Consider the following 18,323-nt stretch of genomic DNA (forward strand, 5'->3'; position numbering starts at 1 on the left):
AGGTCCTGTGGGCACGTGGAGCCCTGCCATCCCTGCCATCCCTGCCATCCCTGCCATCCCGCTTGTCACGCGTTCCTGGAACTGGAGAACAAAGCCAGGCTATGGTATTCATCTTTATTTGTGATTCACGGTTTGTCACTCGGCGCCAGGGAGAGCCTGGAAGCGGCACATGGCGAATGCCAGCGTCTCCTGTGCCGCGGCTCCCTCCCCTGCGGAGGAGCCACGTCCGTGGGGAGCTGCTGGGGGAGTCGGGGGAGCGGGGAGCGTCCTGTTCTTGTCAGGAGCAGAGGGAGCACCCGCGGGGTCCTGTTCTTGTGGGGAGCCGAGGGAGCACCCGCGGGGTCCTGTTCTTGTGGGGAGCCGAGGGAGCACCCGCGGGGTCCTGTTCTTGTGGGGAGCCGAGGGAGCACCCGCGGGGTCCTGTTCTTGTCAGGAGCCGAGGGAGCACCCGCGGGGTCCTGTTCTTGTCAGGAGCCGAGGGAGCACCCGCGGGGTCCTGTTCTTGTGGGGAGCAGAGGGAGCACCCGCGGGGTCCTGTTCTTGTCAGGAGCCGAGGGAGCACCCGCGGGGTCCTGTTCTTGTGGGGAGCCGAGGGAGCACCCCCGGGGTCCTGTTCTTGTGGGGAGCCGAGGGAGCACCCCCGGGGTCCTGTTCTTGTCAGGAGCCGAGGGAGCACCCGCGGGGCGCCGCACACAGCTCAGGGCACGGGCTGGGCGTGGTGGCACGTCAGCTCCTCCCGTTTGCACATTGCGGGTGGGTTTGGGATGGGATGGGACAGAGGAACAGAATATTTTCACTTGTAAGGCACCCCCTAGTCCCACTCACCTGGACTGATCTAGTGCCTAGTTTGGTGATTCAGGACTGCCCAAAGCCAAAGCATGGCATTAAGGGCATCGTGCAAGTGCCTCCTGAGCCCGGCCAGGCTTGGATCATCACCATGTCTGCAGGAGGCCTTGAGCAGCCTCTCGGTACAGACATGCTTCCTAAAGCCCCCAGGTTTCCAGGTCCCTGTCCCCCTCTCGTGAGGGACTCTGGCTCCTCCTGAAGCCAGGGCAATTCCTGCCCCTCCAGAGTGCGGCTGCTGGAGCCGTGCAGGAGCAGAGCAGGGGTGAGCAGGGCTGGGACAGGCGCAGGAGCAGAGCAGGGTTGGGACAGGCAGCAGGAGCAGAGCAGTGGTGAGCAGGGCTGGACAGGCAGCAGGAGCAGAGCAGGGGTGAGCAGGGCTGGGACAGGCAGCAGGAGCAGAGCAGCAGTGAGCAGGGCTGGGGAGGCAGCAGGAGCAGAGCAGGGCTGGGACAGGCAGCAGAGCAGAGCAGGGGTGAGCAGGGCTGGACAGGCAGCAGGAGCAGAGCAGGGGTGAGCAGGGCTGGACAGGCAGCAGGAGCAGAGCAGGGGTGAGCAGGGCTGAACAGGCAGCAGGAGCAGAGCAGGGGTGAGCAGGGCTGGGGAGGCAGCAGGAGCAGAGCAGGGGTGAGCAGGGCTGGACAGGCAGCAGGAGCAGAGCAGGGGTGAGCAGGGCCGGGGAGGCAGCAGGAGCAGAGCAGGGCTGGGACAGGCAGCAGGAGCAGAGCAGGGGTGAGCAGGGCTGAACAGGCAGCAGGAGCAGAGCAGGGGTGAGCAGGGCTGGGACAGGCAGCAGGAGCAGAGCAGGGGTGAGCAGGGCTGGGACAGGCAGCAGAGCAGTGGTGAGCAGGGTTGGGACAGGCAGCAGGAGCAGAGCAGGGGTGAGCAGGGCTGGGGAGGCAGCAGGAGCAGAGCAGCAGTGAGCAGGGCCTGAACAGGCAGCAGCTGTCCCCTCCTGCTCCTGCCCCCAGTGCCTGTGCCGGTGTCTGTGACTCAGGCTCGTAGCAGTGCCCCCAGAGAGTCAGTCAGCTCTGCTGGCTGCGGGTGAGTGACAGCTTTCTCCTGTCAGCACGGAGAGCGGACCCTCTGGAGCACACGCAGTTGTTCCAGGCAGGTTCAGGATTTCTATTTTAGGGATAATCACCTAGTCCGTAGTGATAAGTTAACATTCTTAGTAATCCACTGTGTTGTGCACAAAAAGCAGCACACTGCTACTATGATTTTCTTCTTCACATGCTGAGATTGCTTTTGCTTTATTGGGATCGTGTAATCATGGAATCGTTTACTTTCACAGAATTATCAGATTGCCTACTGAATCCTGCAGAAAGTACTGGAACTGAGAAACCAGTCAGTGCATCATCCGAACTCCCCATCAGCAGAACTCTGTATTAATGTATTAAAAGTGACATCTCTTCTGATAGGTTCAAGGGCCTGGTGAATATTCATATCTGGGTTTGTTTCCTGCCTGCTGACTCGAGCAGGCTCCCCAGATCAGTTGTAGTCATGGATACATGGAAATGACACTTTGGGGTTTGTTTTCTCAGTGGCAGTGCCTTTTTACACAATATTCCAAACATCATAACAAAGAATGATCAAAAGCTCTCCTCCTGGAGGGATGGCAGATCCTGAGCACTTGCACATGGTTTAATTGTCGAGAAGAGGCTGCCCTTCCAAGGGGCTCCCTGCAGCTGGGCATCCTCTTGGTGAAGGGAGGTCGGCCAGTGGATTTGATTGCACGTGGAGAACATTTGATCTGTTGCTCCAAGTGCTTCGGCCAGAAGATTTCAGACAGAATATTTATGAAGCTGAAGCTGCAGTTTTGCATTACTCACTGCAGCCCCTCTAGCTGGGGTGGTAGGAAAATCCTCAATGAAATCGCTGCTGAAACAAAAGGCCCACAGAGGAGGGAGGTGATGGGGAGGTGACACAGCTCCCGTGGAGCTGAGCCCTTCCCCCAGAGACGTGGGAGGCTGCCAGAAGGTTGTGGGGACACTGGTGTCCCCATGGGGTCTGTTGTGGGGTCTCCTGGAGAGCTCCCGGGCAGATCACAGAGTCATTAAGGGTGGGATAAGATCCTTCTCCAAGGTCAAGGAGTGCAGCCTTTGATCACCACACAGTCAGCTAAACCAAGTAACCGTGGAGCAGTCGTGGTGCTTCTGCCCTTCAGCATGCCCGAGGGAGGGAGCTGGGAGTGCAGGGACACACGGGGTACGAGCTGGCCCAGATTCTGTTCTCGGTTTCATTTGGCAAAGTTTTCTGAGCTCTCCTGCAGAAAACGTCCCACAAAAGTGACAATAACAATATTTTGGATATAAGCCTAGCACAAAAGGGTAATAGGAACTCCATGGGCATGCGTGGGCTCTTGATTCATCCTCAGAGATGACAGATGTGCATTTATTTAAGATCTGGGAGTGGGACTCGTAATATTTATAGTGAATTCTTTGTTCCCACTCCTCCTGAGTGGTTTTGGTCTCTGTGGCCAGCCAACAGGCTCAGTGCTCATTGTTGACCATCTTATGCTGCAAACCCCCAAGCCCATGCGAGCATTTCTTTTCCTGCAGACCTGTGTCAGGAATGCTGAGGGTCCCTGAGGGTCCCCTGCTGTCACGATCCGTCCTTATGGACGAGATTGTGATGGTTCGTTATCTGATCTCAGGGTACAAAACACCAACACGGCAAGGGGGTTTGCAGCAACAAAATCAATGTACTTTATTGAACAATCACAGCAAAATGCATTGGAGGGAACTGGAGAGAGAGAGAGAGAGAGAGAGAGAGAAAGAAGAACCCTATAGGAAAGGAAGGAAAGACAGAGTAGGTATATCTACCAACATAGAGGCGATGCAATTCTTCGAAGTCCAGTCGATGTCCAGTCGAGGAGTCGCCTTCACGTTGGGGAGATCTCGAAAGGCTAGCTGACTTGAGGGGCCTTTTATGTAAAAAGTTGGGAAGGAGGGGGAGAAAGAGCGCAATAGTCTTGTGATCTCAACAGTGGGGAGAGCTATTGTTTTCCTGGTTCACTGGCTGCAGGCAAACATGATCAGTTCGATTAGCTGTTCTCCACACACACACACCGCCCTCCTCCCCCCAGATTACAGATTTCAGTCCTTGAGGAGAAAAAGAGTCTTGTCCACATAGGGATTTCATGTCTCAGTCTTAGAGGGAGTGGTTTCTCCCATCTCAGTCCATCTGCCACGGTGGTTGTTCAGTAGATGAAGGGTCTTCTGTGGAGACCACCGAAGGGTAATTCCAGAAGAGAGTCCAGCCAGGCTTGGGGGTGGAAAACTCCAGGCCATTGTTACAGAGCGGTGCAGGCGAAGGAAGGTCAAGATGCCCCTCGTCCTTTTCTCTGGGAGCAGTGTAGCGTGAGGTACAGTAACTCAAGTTCCAGTCCCGGGAACTTGGCGAACCCCCACCAAACCAGGATGTAGGATCCTCTTTCTTTCGGTGGTCTCAGTCCTTTTTTCTTGACGATCGTGAGGCAGATAAGAAAGCAATTTTGGGCAGAGTCTTACACCACCCCGTGACTCACGATTGTCTTCATCAGCGGGGCTCATATGTCGGTAGTATACCTCGGAAAACAGACACAGTATGACAGAAGGGGGAAAAAGAGAGAGAGAAAAAGAGGAAAATGGAAAATAGGAAAAGAGAGAAAAAGAAAAAGAAGGGAAGCAATTGTTCAACATGATTAATATCAATTCAAAACAATATTAAACAATTGAAAAGCAAAAGCAAAATTAAATCACAATTGATTTTCAAAACAATATTCTTAAACAATCAAAATAAATCATAAACAATTAAAAGCAAAAGCAAAATTAAATCACAATTGATTTAGAAATAATCTCTAAATGATTTTATCCAAATAATTCACTATGAATCAGAATAATTCTTACAAAATCATTAAAAGGAAACTAATGATTGTTCCAAAATGCATATTCTAGTTTATACCCATTTTGTGTCAACAGTCTTAGGAATGTCTACAGTATTGAAAACATCAGCCAAGTTGTGAGCATTGATTATAGCTGTCAGCCTAGTTAGCCGTTTCATCATTCTCCAATTCATTACGAACAAGATTATGGATAGAACAAAACCAATCAAAACTAGAATGAGAAGAACAACAATGGGATGACACATGGTATTCAGGACACTTGTGGCAGTTGGTGACCACCCGAAAAGAGTGTTCCACCACTGGTGCTCGGCATCTCTTTACTCTTTCCAGGACACGGTGTATCTGTTTTACATTGTGATGAACAGTCACCAAGGTTTTTTGTCCGTTTTTCTTGATCTTTTCCAAAATCTCGCTCAGGTCCTGGTGGAGCAACAGTTGTCTTACCAATGTGAGGTTCATCCCGATGGGAGTGGGTTCTAATTTGTGGATCAGCGTGTAATTGGATTGCAAAAGGTAGTGAGACGTAACTGGAGCTTCATAGGAAAAATCACATCCTGCAATCTTAGTAAAGTTACAAGCACAAAAATTTGAATGATTACTGGTATCTACGAGTACATCTTCTACAGATACAATATCACAAGCAGTTCTAAAGCATGCACATCCGTTGCCTATGTATATTAAAATTGTTTTAGAAGTCTCGTTAGGATGAATTTCAAAATGACAGATGTTTTGCTCTGTGTCTAAACAAATATCCTGAGCGGTTATTGCATTGCTTTCACAGATGAACCCTTGTTGTTCTCGGACAATACAAGATTCCAGGTTAACAGTTTGCCATTTGTTACCAACGTGGCGGGCCCATTCCCTATGTCCAGAAGGATAGAGAATGGCTCCACCGTGATTCAGTCCTAATGGGATAATAGGGAATATGAAATGTACAGAAGCATTGCGTATCGTTAACACAAAAGCTGTGGCAGTGTTTGTAATGGGGTCATAGGTAAAGTTCACCAGATTCCACCAGGATTGGAATTCTCTTTCGAAATCAGTGGCACTTTCCCAAACTATTTTCCGAATCTCAGTAGGAAAGGTGCCTTCTTCCCCTTCTCTTATAATTGAAGCAGAAACTGACTGCATCCACAGTTGAGCCTGGATACAGCTGAGAGCTAAAGAGACATTGTTTTGAGTAGCACTTAGTGCATCAATCACCAATTTGTGGTCATCTATATTTATTTTTTCCCAATTTGGCAAAACGTTTGATAGCAGCCAATTTACTTAAGTTCAAATAATTTACACGTTATATGTAATATCATCACCTGGTGTTACCATAAAGGGAAGGGAAAACATTATTTTTGTTGTCCAGCGCCAGTGTTGTCATGGTTTATCAGGTCTTCATGTTGTCCCTCGGAATTCTTCTGTAAAAGCAAACACAACAAACTCTGCCACAAAGAGGCAGGAAAAGTTAGAACGATGGAATTGTCAGAAAGGTTTTTAATATCAGTGGTACTTCCCCTGTAGCAGGGGAGTCCACCCAAACAGGTTGTCCAGGGCAATGTGCTGGGTTCTTGAAGTCATCTGGTTCCTGTAGTGAAGGAATTATGCTTGGAGCTGTTGGGCAAAAAGCAGTGATTTTGGGACACCCATTAACCCCCCATCTATAGTAAGAGGTGTGAGAAATCCATTTAACCCCTTCACCTTTTGCCCAATCCTGCACATCTTGGACAGTAAAGTGAGAAACATTATCAGATTGAATTTCCTGTGGTTTTAGGAAAATTCCAAACCATCCCTGCATTGCTTTAACAGTATTATCTCTGGTAACTCCTTTGAAAGCATCGGCCTGGACCAACACAAATAAAAACACAGCATAGGACTCAGTATAAATACAGACAAGGAAATAATTTTGTCCCTCATGTTGGAAAGTAGTCCAAATAGTTAACAGTTTTTTCACTTGTGCACTGCTTTCTTCCTCTCTGTTAGCAGAAGCGGGGGAGAAAGGAGGGGTTGCTTTAATCACAGAGGCAAGTTTGTCTTGGCTGCTGCCCAGGCTCTCAGTTTTGGGTATTGCTAAGTTTTTATCCACTTCTATAAGAGTTAAGCTAACCACAGACAACCCTCCTTCCCAGGTAGAGTATCCTTTCTCAGCATCTTTGAAACCATGGGAATAGAAACAAACAGGCTTTGTCGGACCCTCAGAACCCCACTGCAAGATGTGTACCGATAGTTGTGAAGAGGCAAGTTCCCACTCCACCTGGTAGGGATCTGGAGGATGGATAGGGTCCAGGGCTGCTATAGTTTTTTGAGGGAAAATTGCTATAGGTTCAAATGTTCCTGGAAGCCCTTGCATTAAAGAGGCTATAATTTCAGGCTTTACAGGTGATTGCATTGGTAACTCAGAACTAGGAATTAGTTTCTTTTCACGAATCATTTGCAGGCAGCCAGTTTTGTGAATGTTTTCCGGGAGTTGGTCAGGGGTACCAGCTATGGTTAAAAGGTCTCCCCTTTCCAAGGGGTTAAGCCCCTCTGCCCGATGAGCTGTGCACTGAGTCAGGGACTTTTGATCTCCCCCAGGGAGAGACACTTGACATATGTATTCTGTTTCTGATTTGTGGGAGAGAAGCCCATACTCCTTTGCAAGTTTTGTTAATTCAGTAGCAGTATATGGGTTTTCCTTGGTGGTTATGTGCGGGTCAAAATCCTCATCATTGATATAGTTATATTCTGTTTTAACTAATGGTCTCAAGCGAGGACAACAGTGCTCGCCGAGGATTTTCGCTGCCTCAAGTTCTTTGTGTGGATATATTTGTTTGATGTGTGGAACTTCTTTTTCTTCTGCCTCTGTAGAGGAATCAGAACTATGTGTGTTTTTAGCTTGTTCCCTTCTAAGTGCAGCTCTTAGTGTGTAAATTTCATTTCTATCTTCATTAAGTTGTTTTTGCAGAATTTCGACTAAATTTTGCAAGGATTCAATTATTGCCATTTCCTCACTTTTCCGCTTAAAGCGGGTTTCTACAGCTGCTGTGAGACAGGCTCCCAAAACTGAGCAGAGGATAGTCTTATTTTTGCCCAGTTTTAGCCTATTTTCATGTTGCAGAGAGCATATTTTATTAATAACATTTTCTAAATTAGACCAATTGCAGTTTGCCCATTCTTCTCCTTCTGTAGAAGGTGCGGCATTGTATTTACCAAGCAGAGCATAAAATTCAGCTTTACCTTTTACACTGAGGTTCTCAGTCATTTTGTGAAGGGACCAAAACTACGACAGGGAGGTACAACTTAAGTTACAAAACCGCACAGCCTTTGCTGTGTTTCCCTTCGCTTCCCTGGGTAGTTGAAGAGACAAAATCTGTCTGAGAGGCCCTACTTAGTTTCTTCAGGAGAGTCTCTTCCTTCCCAGACAGTCCAAACACACACACATGCACATGCACACAAAGCAGTTTTTTGTGAGAGGATCAAAACTACTGCGGGGAAAATCAAACACACAACCTCTGTCGTGTTTCCCCTCACTTCCCCGGGTAGGCGAAGGAGCTAACCTGTTTGGGAGGCTCTGCTTAGTTTCCTCAGACGCCCCTTCTCTCCCAAACAGTCCAAATACAGACAAACACAACAACAAAAGCAGGTTTTTGTGAGAGGATCAAAACTACTGCAGGGAAATTAAACACACAACCTCTGTCGTGTTTCCCCTCACTTCCCTGAGTAGGCAAAGGGGCTAACCTGTTTGGGAGGCCCTGTTTAGTTTCCTCAGACGCCCCTTTCTCTCCCAAACAGTCCAAATACAGACAAATACAACAACAGTTTTCCCCCTTTTGCACCGAGAGATCTTTTATGAAATCCCAGAGACAGAGTCCCAAGTGGAGTCTGTCAACCAGGATCCTGTCCGTGACGCCAATTTTATGTCACGATCCGTCCTTATGGACGAGATTGTGATGGTTCGTTATCTGATCTCAGGGTACAAAACACCAACACGGCAAGGGGGTTTGCAGCAACAAAATCAATGTACTTTATTGAACAATCACAGCAAAATGCATTGGAGGGAACTGGAGAGAGAGAGAGAGAGAGAGAGAGAGAAAGAAGAACCCTATAGGAAAGGAAGGAAAGACAGAGTAGGTATATCTACCAACATAGAGGCGATGCAATTCTTCGAAGTCCAGTCGATGTCCAGTCGAGGAGTCGCCTTCACGTTGGGGAGATCTCGAAAGGCTAGCTGACTTGAGGGGCCTTTTATGTAAAAAGTTGGGAAGGAGGGGGAGAAAGAGCGCAATAGTCTTGTGATCTCAACAGTGGGGAGAGCTATTGTTTTCCTGGTTCACTGGCTGCAGGCAAACATGATCAGTTCGATTAGCTGTTCTCCACACACACACACCGCCCTCCCCCCCCCAGATTACAGATTTCAGTCCTTGAGGAGAAAAAGAGTCTTGTCCACATAGGGATTTCATGTCTCAGTCTTAGAGGGAGTGGTTTCTCCCATCTCAGTCCATCTGCCACGGTGGTTGTTCAGTAGATGAAGGGTCTTCTGTGGAGACCACCGAAGGGTAATTCCAGAAGAGAGTCCAGCCAGGCTTGGGGGTGGAAAACTCCAGGCCATTGTTACAGAGCGGTGCAGGCGAAGGAAGGTCAAGATGCCCCTCGTCCTTTTCTCTGGGAGCAGTGTAGCGTGAGGTACAGTAACTCAAGTTCCAGTCCCGGGAACTTGGCGAACCCCCACCAAACCAGGATGTAGGATCCTCTTTCTTTCGGTGGTCTCAGTCCTTTTTTCTTGACGATCGTGAGGCAGATAAGAAAGCAATTTTGGGCAGAGTCTTACACCTGCCCGGGGAGGGTCTCATGGTACCCTGTCAAGGGCTGACAGCTGTATCTGAGCAGGTGGGCTCAGTCCATCAGCAAGCTCCTCCTCACCTTGTCTTCTTTGTTTAAAACTGATATTAAATTAAATCACAGCAGTACTTTGGTATAAAAATAATGTTGTTTGCAGCAGCAGCTGACGGAGTCAGTGGCTGAGTGTTACAGCTGCACGATCATCTCTTGTCATTGCTCCTCACGCTGGCTCTGGAAAAAACTATGGATCTCTTCCAGATGGGTCTGCACGTGAAGGGACTGGAGGGCTGTCCCTGTGCTCTGAAGTGTCCTTTGGCAGCACCACCAGCAGCACAGCCAGCGCTGGCTGAGCACAGGGGTGTGGGCAGTGTTTGTGGGGCAGGGGCAGTGTTTATGGGGCAGGGGCAGGGGGCAGTGTTTGTGGGGCAGGGGCTGTGTTTGTGGGGCAGTGGGCAGTGTTTATGGGGCAGTGTTTGTGGGCAGTGTCTGTGGGGCAGGGGCAGTGTTTGTGGGGCAGGGGCAGTGTTTGTGGGGCAGTGTTTATGGGGCAGGGGCAGTGTTTGTGGGGCAGGGGCAGTGTTTGTGGGGCAGTGTTTGTGGGGCAGGGGCAGTGGGCAGGGGCACAGTGTGGGGCAGGGTCTCCCCTGCACACTCTGCACTCTGCCACCCTCTCAGTTTGCCCCTGAGCTCAGTGAAGCTCCCCCTGGATCCCCCAGGTCGAAGCTGTATTTCACTTTGTGCTCAACCACTGATTCAGTGACCTCACCCGACCCTCTGCCAGCTCCTGAAGAGACCTGAAGGGAAAGCAGCTGCTGTCCCGCAGCCTCCCCAGAGGAAAACTTTTATTAAAGCTTGGCCAACGCTCTGTAGCTGTGTCCCTGCCTTCTTTAAAATGCAAGCTTATTTGTAGTAAAGCATTCACGAATGTAAATTCTTTTTTCTTTACCTTGTAGTGAACTTTGACCACTTCCAGATTCTCCGGGCCATTGGGAAGGGAAGCTTTGGCAAGGTAGGCTTGAGCTCTCAGTCTTGCATGGTTTTCCAGGTGGCTGCTGTTATGTACTCGTGGTTTACTGGAACAGTAACGGGGCTGAAATTGGCTATTTTTGTATTTTTTTTATGATGGCTGCTCAGTCAACACAGGAAGAATGTTCAGGAGAATACCTTGCTGCCATTTGGCTTTGCTGTAATTCTTGGCATCTTGGTGCAACAGATGGGTTGTAAGTTACCAGCACAATTGTGGCCATTTTACAGCAAATATTCTTTATGTTTTCAGTTTCCTGTGGGGATGTCTGGGTTGTGGCGGGGCTGGCAAGGCAGGAAGGTGCTGGAAGCTGTCCTTGGTGCTTGACTGAGCTGGCACACAGGTCAGGAGGGTTCTGTGAAGTCCTGGGCTGTTTTCCCAACCAGAAATCAGTTCTGCTGAAGAGGCTTTGTTGTTTATTTTTAACTGGCTTTTCCTGCCAAGCATGTGGGAGGATGTGGGAGGTGATGATCAAAAAGCTGTGTGTCTCTGGGAGTCGGCTGCTGCTGGTTTCCCGGTGTCAGTCCTTTTGCATTCCCTGCTCCTCTGCCCTGTGCGGTGACCCTGGCCTTTGCCCCCGCTCTGGCAGTGCCAGCACGGCGTTCATGGGCTGTCACACGAGCACGGGCTGCGCTGGCAGCCCTGCAGTCCTGTCACCTGCCAGGCAGGTGCCCCCGAGCAGCCGAGTGTGGGGTGGGTGAGGGCTGGGAGGGACGGTGCCAGCGAGGATCCCGGACACTGCTGGGCCAGGTGTGTCACCTGCCGGTGTGGGGTGTGTGCCAGCACGGGGGCTTTGCGTGGAGACGTGGCCATGGAAATAGTGCAAACGTGCAGTGTCAAAGCTGTGCAAGGGCCCAGCCTGGCTGGGCGGGTGGCACAAGTGTCCCCCTGCGCTGGGCACACGAACAGGACAGCTGAGGGGCTGGGCAGGCTGCAGCTGCTCGCGTTTCCCTGCGGTCAGGTCATCTTGGCTGGTTTCTCCCATCACACTTGGATCAAAAGCTGATGCCACGAGGGTGAGAACGTCCAGATCTGGCTCTGGAGATGAGCCACACTGTCCTTTGCCTTCCCCCTGTGTGGTACAGCCTGACGAGGTCTTGTTCCACTGGGCCACGGCCTGGGGAGCAGCCTGGCCTGCTACACTTGGATGGCTGGAAGACGGAAACTTTGCAAAAGCAGGAATTTCCCACAAGATCTGAGACCTGTTTGGTCAGGAGAAGCCAAATTTCTGCCAGTTACCAACATCTCTTTTTGAACACTTTATGTGTATTAAGCAGTTTTGGTGCTGTGTGACGGTGGCAGCACAAAATCAGCTGTGGTCTGTACGGGCAGGATCCTGCTGTTCTGAGAGGCAGCACAGGGGACACTCAGTCCCAGTGCTGCCACCAGTGCTTCTTTCTAGAGAAGATGTTCCCATGCAGCCTCAGTTCCCTGATGAACACCAGGAGATCCATCACCCTGCTCTGGCACACCCCACCCACGTGAATTCCTGCTGGGCTTCCAAGAACGTCTGCCTGGGACTTCCAGGGTAATGGAAACGGATTGCCAGCAGTGTGCAAGTCACGGTGACGGTTTGAGGGGGTGGTTTGAAGCACTCACCCCTCTGTGCAGCCACATCCCTGGAGCAAGGAGAGGCGAAAGCGTGCAGCAGGGCTCTGTCACATCTCTGGGCTTCTGTTGAATGATGGCGAATGATTAAATACCAGCTCAATCCTTGTGCTGTGAGGAGAAGGCAAGCAGCTGAAGAAAGTCTCCCCAGACACTCCTGGTGAGAACAGGAACACTCAAGGTCTCGTGTCTTCAGCTCACTATCAAAGGCCAAGCGCTGACTCCAAAGCTCAGTGAAAAAGAGCAGCTTGTTTCAAGCTGACAGGAGAAGATTCGTACCTCACATATAAACTGTCCAGACAAGGAGGGTTTATTCTTTTAAGAGGCAGAATCTGGAAAATTAATTCTTCTCAGAACATGAAACAGAGAAAAACCAATTCTTGTCCCGGGGCAGGAGTCTCTTGGCTCTGCAGAGAAGAGAGCTGCTCCCCGTGGCTGCTCCCTGCAGCTGCTCGCTCTGCGCTGCAGAAAGGTTGAGTCTAGCACCTAGCAGTCTATCAGGCATCAGAACTGTACACACACTTTCAACAAAATGCTGAAATGATTCATCTGTCATCTTTCTGGATGACTTTGTCAATATGCTGAATTTCCTCTGACGCTGAGAAAAGCTTTTTGCGTTTACCAAGTCATTTACAACTCACATTCCGTTACAGAAAACATAAAACTGCCTACCTGGCAAGTGTTGCTGAAAGTTTGGGAGTGACTTGGTTTGCTTGATTAAAGCACTCCCTGGCCACATTCAGGCAGATATTTAGGAGCCAGTGTGCGAGTAGACCCTGGGAGTGTGAGTGACCTGTGGGAGCTGTGGCACCGTGTGATCTCATGGTGACAGGACAGCTGTGGCACCGTGTGATCTCATGGTGACAGGACAGCTGTGGCACCGTGTGATCTCATGGTGACAGGACTGGGGCCAGCGCCTGGGCTGGCCTTGGGCACAGCATTTCCTTCCACAGTCACTTTGTGCACCTCTCAGGACAGATGGTGACATCTTGGTGTGGGAACTGTAGGAAAGGAAGGAAAAAGGAACTCAGAAATCCCTTTTGAAGAGCCTGAGAGCCCCAGAGCTGTGGCTCAGGCATATCTACAATAAATGGCCAATTTCTGATTTCTAGAGATGGGTTTAATCAGCTTTAAGACACAAATAATCAAATGAAGGTCAGGTTCAATTCCATGTTTACACCAATTAGCAAGTGTGGAATATTTTCCACACGTAGTAGAGGTGATATTATTTGATTTTCAGTGATTTACTATCAGCATAGTGTTCCTCCTGCAGCACAGGCTCCTTTCCAAGCAGCAGCAGCAGTTGCCCAGGTTTTGGCTGCTCTGATGCCATTTCCCGAGGAGCAGCAGCCAGGAGGGGGTTTCTGGAACGGGGTGCAGTTTGTGCCCTGTTTTCATGGGGAATTTGCTCTGAGGTTCACTGTGCTTCACGAGAGCCAGCATGAGACCCAGAGATGTGAGAAGGCAGTGGTGGCATTGCAGGACTGGGACCTCTGCCTGTTTTAGTTGGCCTCCTGTGGCTTCAGTCCCCGTGAGGCAGCTGGGGCTGTCTGCTCCTGACCTCCTCCTCCCACCTGGGCTTCCCCCGTGGTTCTGCAGCCCCAGCTGCCTTTTCCAAGGGATAAGGAGCTGGATGGGGTTGTGGGAGTTCATTATTTACATTTCACTGCTGAGAAGAAATAAGAACTCGCCTGAAGTTTTTCAGCGTGGATTCGTGCCTTTGTGTGCCATTGGAAATAGGAGATTAAACCAGGGCTGGGGCTGGAATGAGCAGGAAATGCAATCTTCCAGAGGGAACCAGTGTACCTGGGGGGAAGCCTGTGGGGGCTTGGCTTTCAGTGTGCTCCAGAGGAGCTGGGGGTCCTGGTCCCTGTGCCCAGCTCCACTGACCCTCCCAGGGAGGGCTGGCTGTGTCTGGGTTTCTTTGTACAAGTACTTCTACTTCATGATTTTGTTGCTTTAATAATTCACACAGCCTGGAGCTGGGTATAGAAAGGCTTTAATCCATTTTCTAAAGGTCACAGATGCCCACCCAGTAGCTGCACCATAAATAAAATTCCCTTCAAGTCTGTTCTCAACTGAATCCCTCTTTGACATCAACACTAGCTTGATCCATTTTCTTTTTTCCCCAGCTTTATAAATGTTGGATTTTTCCCCTAAAGAAAGGCTGGAAAGTTAATCTCTTGGTATTTGGCTGCCACACATATTCTTTGCCCTTGATTTTTCCTTTCTTGTCCTTGATCTCACCTGAGGCTGAGGGTTTGCTGGAGCCACCGCCAGGGCTGGACAGAGGCTGTCCCTGCTGAGCACTGCTCCTGTCACTCGATCACACTCCGTGTCGTTGGCAGGCTCTGCAGCCAGGGCTGCCTCGGCTTTGACAAAGGGCAGCCTGGGTATGGAGAGGGCACAGCCTGAGGGGTGTCTGTGGGTGCTGGAGAGCTGCTGGCGTGGGGCCATCCAGTGCTGCTCAGGCCCCATCCTGCCCGGCCCCCGAGGCTGCCCAGGGAGTCCTGCAGGATGCAGGAGATGGGGACTGCAGCAGGAGCGGTGTGAGGGACATTAACACTAGGGACAGGCTCATCCCCAGAGGGTGCTGGCACTGCCCAGGCTCCCCGGGGAACGGGCACGGCCCCGAGGCTGCCAGAGCTCCGGGAGCCTTTGGACCCCGCTCCCAGGGATCCCAGGGTGGGGTTGTTGGGGGGTCTGGCAGGGACAGGAGCTGGACTCCTTGTGGGTCTTTTCCAGCTCAGGATGTTCCGTGCTTGTGGGATTCTCTGATTCCACAGCGTGCTCCACCAGTGCATCCAGCACGGGAGCAGCTGCCTGGGCTGGGGGTGAGACAGCACAGAGCACACACAGGGGGATCCTCCCTCTGATACCACCTCCCTGGTAGTACCGAGGGATTTTTCTTCTTTGCTGGATGTTGCTAAGCTGTGAGCATGTCATCAGTAAAAGCCACGGGAGAGAATGGCAGAGCACGAAAGGCGCAGTGGTGGTGGGGTCCAGCACCTCCTCACTGTCTGGATCTCAGGCTGTGGGGGCAGCAGCAGGAAAATTGCAGAGTGGGAAGTGCCACTGGAGGGTCTGGAGTGACTGGGTGAGCAGTGAGCTCAGCTGGAAGGGGCTGGGAATTATCCAGCACTTCCCCACTGGGGACCTGTTTGGGGTTTCTGAAAGATCAGACTTCAAAAGACCATGATTTATCAAACAAGCTGCCCACCTTTGTTATTACTGTACACCCAGCGCCTTATTAACATTTGCATTAGAAGCTGCCTGGGGCTTTTTGAGCCTCCATCACTCCCTGTGGGTGAGTCACTCTGGTGTGGGAGTGTGGGTGGGCTGGGAGGTGGGATGGCCCCTCACTCCAGCAGCCAGGGACCTGTGGACAGGAAAGAGGAGTAAGAGAGCAGAGGGCAGAGGCCTCGTCCTCCACCCGAACCCACACTGATGGCCCTGGGCCACCCCCAGGTCCCCACGGGGCTGGCACTGCTGGCAGCAGGTGCTGGAGTGCAGCAGTGGCTCAGGGCAGAGGGGACGAGGTGGTTGATGTCCCCATGGGGGCTGGCTGGTGGCACAGGTGGCGGATGCCCTGTGGAGGCTGGCTGCTGAGGGCTGGATGGATGCCCTGTGGAGGCTGGCTGGCTGCACGGGCTGCTGCCTCAGCAGTGGCTCCACTCAGGCTGGGAGCAGGAGCATGTCCACGACTGGACCACAAGGAGAGAGCCTTGTGCCAGCACGAGTGTTTTCTGTGAATTCCTGTGTGTGCACCGAGCCTCAGCAGCAGCTGGCTGCTCAGGTTCTTCCTGGCTCTTAGTGGAGAGTATTTTCAGCATTAGGTTCTGCAACAAAATCCACCCACGCCCTCCCCGCTCCCCCATCCCTGCTGAACCCAAAGAGATCTCGTTTTGAGGTCTTTGATTAAGGAAACCTCCTCATGGATCAACATATGCTGCCTGTTGAGCGGCAGATGTGCCTGAATGCAGCCCTGACCCTCTGTCAGAAGGGCCAGCCTTGCAGAGGGGTAAGGGACAGAGAGCTGCCAGCATTACAGGAGGAGGAGGAGGAGCTGCAGAGGAAGCAGGGCAGGATGGAGCCGGGTCAGGGTGACCTGGCTTTGGAGAAACATTGGAACGGGCTACCAGGGAGGCAGTGGAGTGCCCACCCTTACCTGTGGTGTTCAAGGAATGACAGGACTTGGCAGTCTGTGCTCTGCTCTGGTTGGCAGGGTGGTGTTTGGTCAAAGATTGGACCTCGATCCTGGAGGTCTTTTTTCAACTCAGCTGAAAGGATTCTGTGATTCTGTGAGACTTCTACAGCCTAAGTGCATCACAGAATTCTGTAAAAATTCACCCACCTGAAGGGACGGAGAGCAGAATGTTTTGGCATTGATCAGATTGATGATTGGAAATGTGATGACAGTTCTGCTAGCGCTGCCCTCGGGAGAACCTCCCGTCCCATGGTGTGCCACTGGCAGAGGCTCCTGCTGCCCTCAGCAGGGCCCACACAGCCCCACCAGCCTGCAGCTCTCACATGGCCAGCATGAAAACCTCTTACTCTTCAAGCAAAAAACCCATCCTTTGTCACTAATGACAATTACAATTTTCTCAGAGGCTGAAATATGGCCAGCATTTGGATCTTGTTGTTCTTCTGACAAGGCATGATAGCTCACACCCCCACCAGCTCGCAAATGGAGCTGAGAGATGGAAGGTTCCAGCGTCAGATGCAGCTTTTGGCAACAACAAAATTGAAGCCGTGTTGGACATTGAGGTCATCTCCAGGTCCTTGGAAGCTGCAGCTTGTGAGTTTGGGATGTTGTGTTAATGCTCGTGGTTGGACAATCCAATTACAAACCACTTAATGTCAAAAATGATCGGGAGCAGCGTCCTCGGTTCCTATGAAATTATGGGAACATCAGCATGATACAGCAAATAGAGTTCATTAGGGAAAACGCTGCCTGGGTTTGTCCAGAGCATTCCGGGTGGACCCTGTTGTTGCTCTGGGCAGCGGTGTCTGTGCAAGGAGCCTTTGCCCTCCTCTTCACAGGATGTATTCCTTCCTGTGGGTCTAAAGTTCATCAATTCTTATTGAAGGGTCTGTGCGCTGCTCAGAACCCGATCTGAATCTCGTGGGAGTTGCATGGACACAGCTCCCAAGGGCTGGCTACAGTTCTGCTCTGCGTTTTCTGCGGCGAAGGCAGAGCTGCCCACAAGCCACTACGAGGCCCTCGGGATTTCCTGCGTCTCAGCAATGAATTAAAGACGGAGCATGAAAAATAGAAGCAGAAACTGATGCAACCGGTGCACAACTCACAATAGAAGCAGCGTTGTGACGAGGGATTTGCCATGATTTTGCTGAGTTGAGGGACCCGCGGCCCGAGCTGGGCACCCGGAGCCAGTGGCAGTGCCACAGAGCCGTGGGACAGGGACTCTGCGTGGGCCGGGCTCGTGGGCAGCGTCCTTCCCGGGGATCAGCACTCCGGGTGCTCCTACCCCTCCCAGTTTTCCCGACAGCCCTTCTCCTTTGAAATCGCCCCTGTCCCTGTCTTCAGAGGTGGCATTTGCCTTGTTTCCCAGATGAACGACCTGGTGGAGTGTGGAGAGGGGCGAGATGAGGATGTGGGAAGAGCTGATGTGGGACAGACCTTTGGAGGAGGATCAGAAAGGTGCTGTGGAGGGCTGGGTGTCTCCTGCAGCTGGGGGGTCCCTTGCACAGGGCTGGGTGTCTCCAGCTCAGGGGTCCCTTGCACAGGGCTGGGTGTCTCCTGCAGCTCAGGGGTCCCTTGCACAGGGCTGGGTGTCTCCCCAGCTGAGGGGTCCCTTGCACAGGGCTGGGTGTCCCCAGCTCAGGCGTCCCTTGCACAGGGCTGGGTGTCCCCAGCTCAGGGGTCCCTTGCCTGGAGCCCCCATGGCCCCGGTGTGGGCTCGGGGGTTTTGGGCTGTGTTTGGGAGCAGGCAGTGCAGGATGGGCCACGGCAGGCCAGGCTGTCACAGCAAAGGGCTCCTGAGAGCACAGCCAGGAAACCCACCACAGCTTTGGGAGCAGCACGGGTGTTGGGCTGGGGTTTTTGGTGGGTTTGGGTTCCTTCCCCCCTGCTGTTACCAAGCCTGTGTGAGGGGTGAGGGGCCCTGAGGCGCAGCCCAGCGAGGGCCGCCTGCT

General features: G+C 51.7%; 1 protein-coding gene across 2 annotated transcripts in view; it reads left to right on the plus strand.

The window, feature by feature from the left end:
- STK32C (serine/threonine kinase 32C) overlaps positions 1 to 18,323 on the plus strand; it is a 79,457-nt gene that overhangs the window by 39,755 nt on the left and 21,379 nt on the right. Inside the window, exons 1-2 of one of the 2 annotated variants that reach the window (XM_038141310.1) lie at positions 30 to 104; positions 10,489 to 10,544. Coding sequence is in view for 1 of the 2 variants with exons in the window: in XM_038141312.1 (XP_037997240.1) it covers positions 10,489 to 10,544 (56 nt within the window). In the remaining variant the exon portion in view is untranslated. Of the gene's footprint in view, positions 1 to 29; positions 105 to 10,488; positions 10,545 to 18,323 lie in introns of those variants that run through there. The other variant, XM_038141312.1, reaches the window with a different exon arrangement.

Source organism: Motacilla alba, chromosome 6 (assembly GCF_015832195.1).
Source record: "Motacilla alba alba isolate MOTALB_02 chromosome 6, Motacilla_alba_V1.0_pri, whole genome shotgun sequence".
Classification (NCBI taxonomy): domain Eukaryota; kingdom Metazoa; phylum Chordata; class Aves; order Passeriformes; family Motacillidae; genus Motacilla; species Motacilla alba.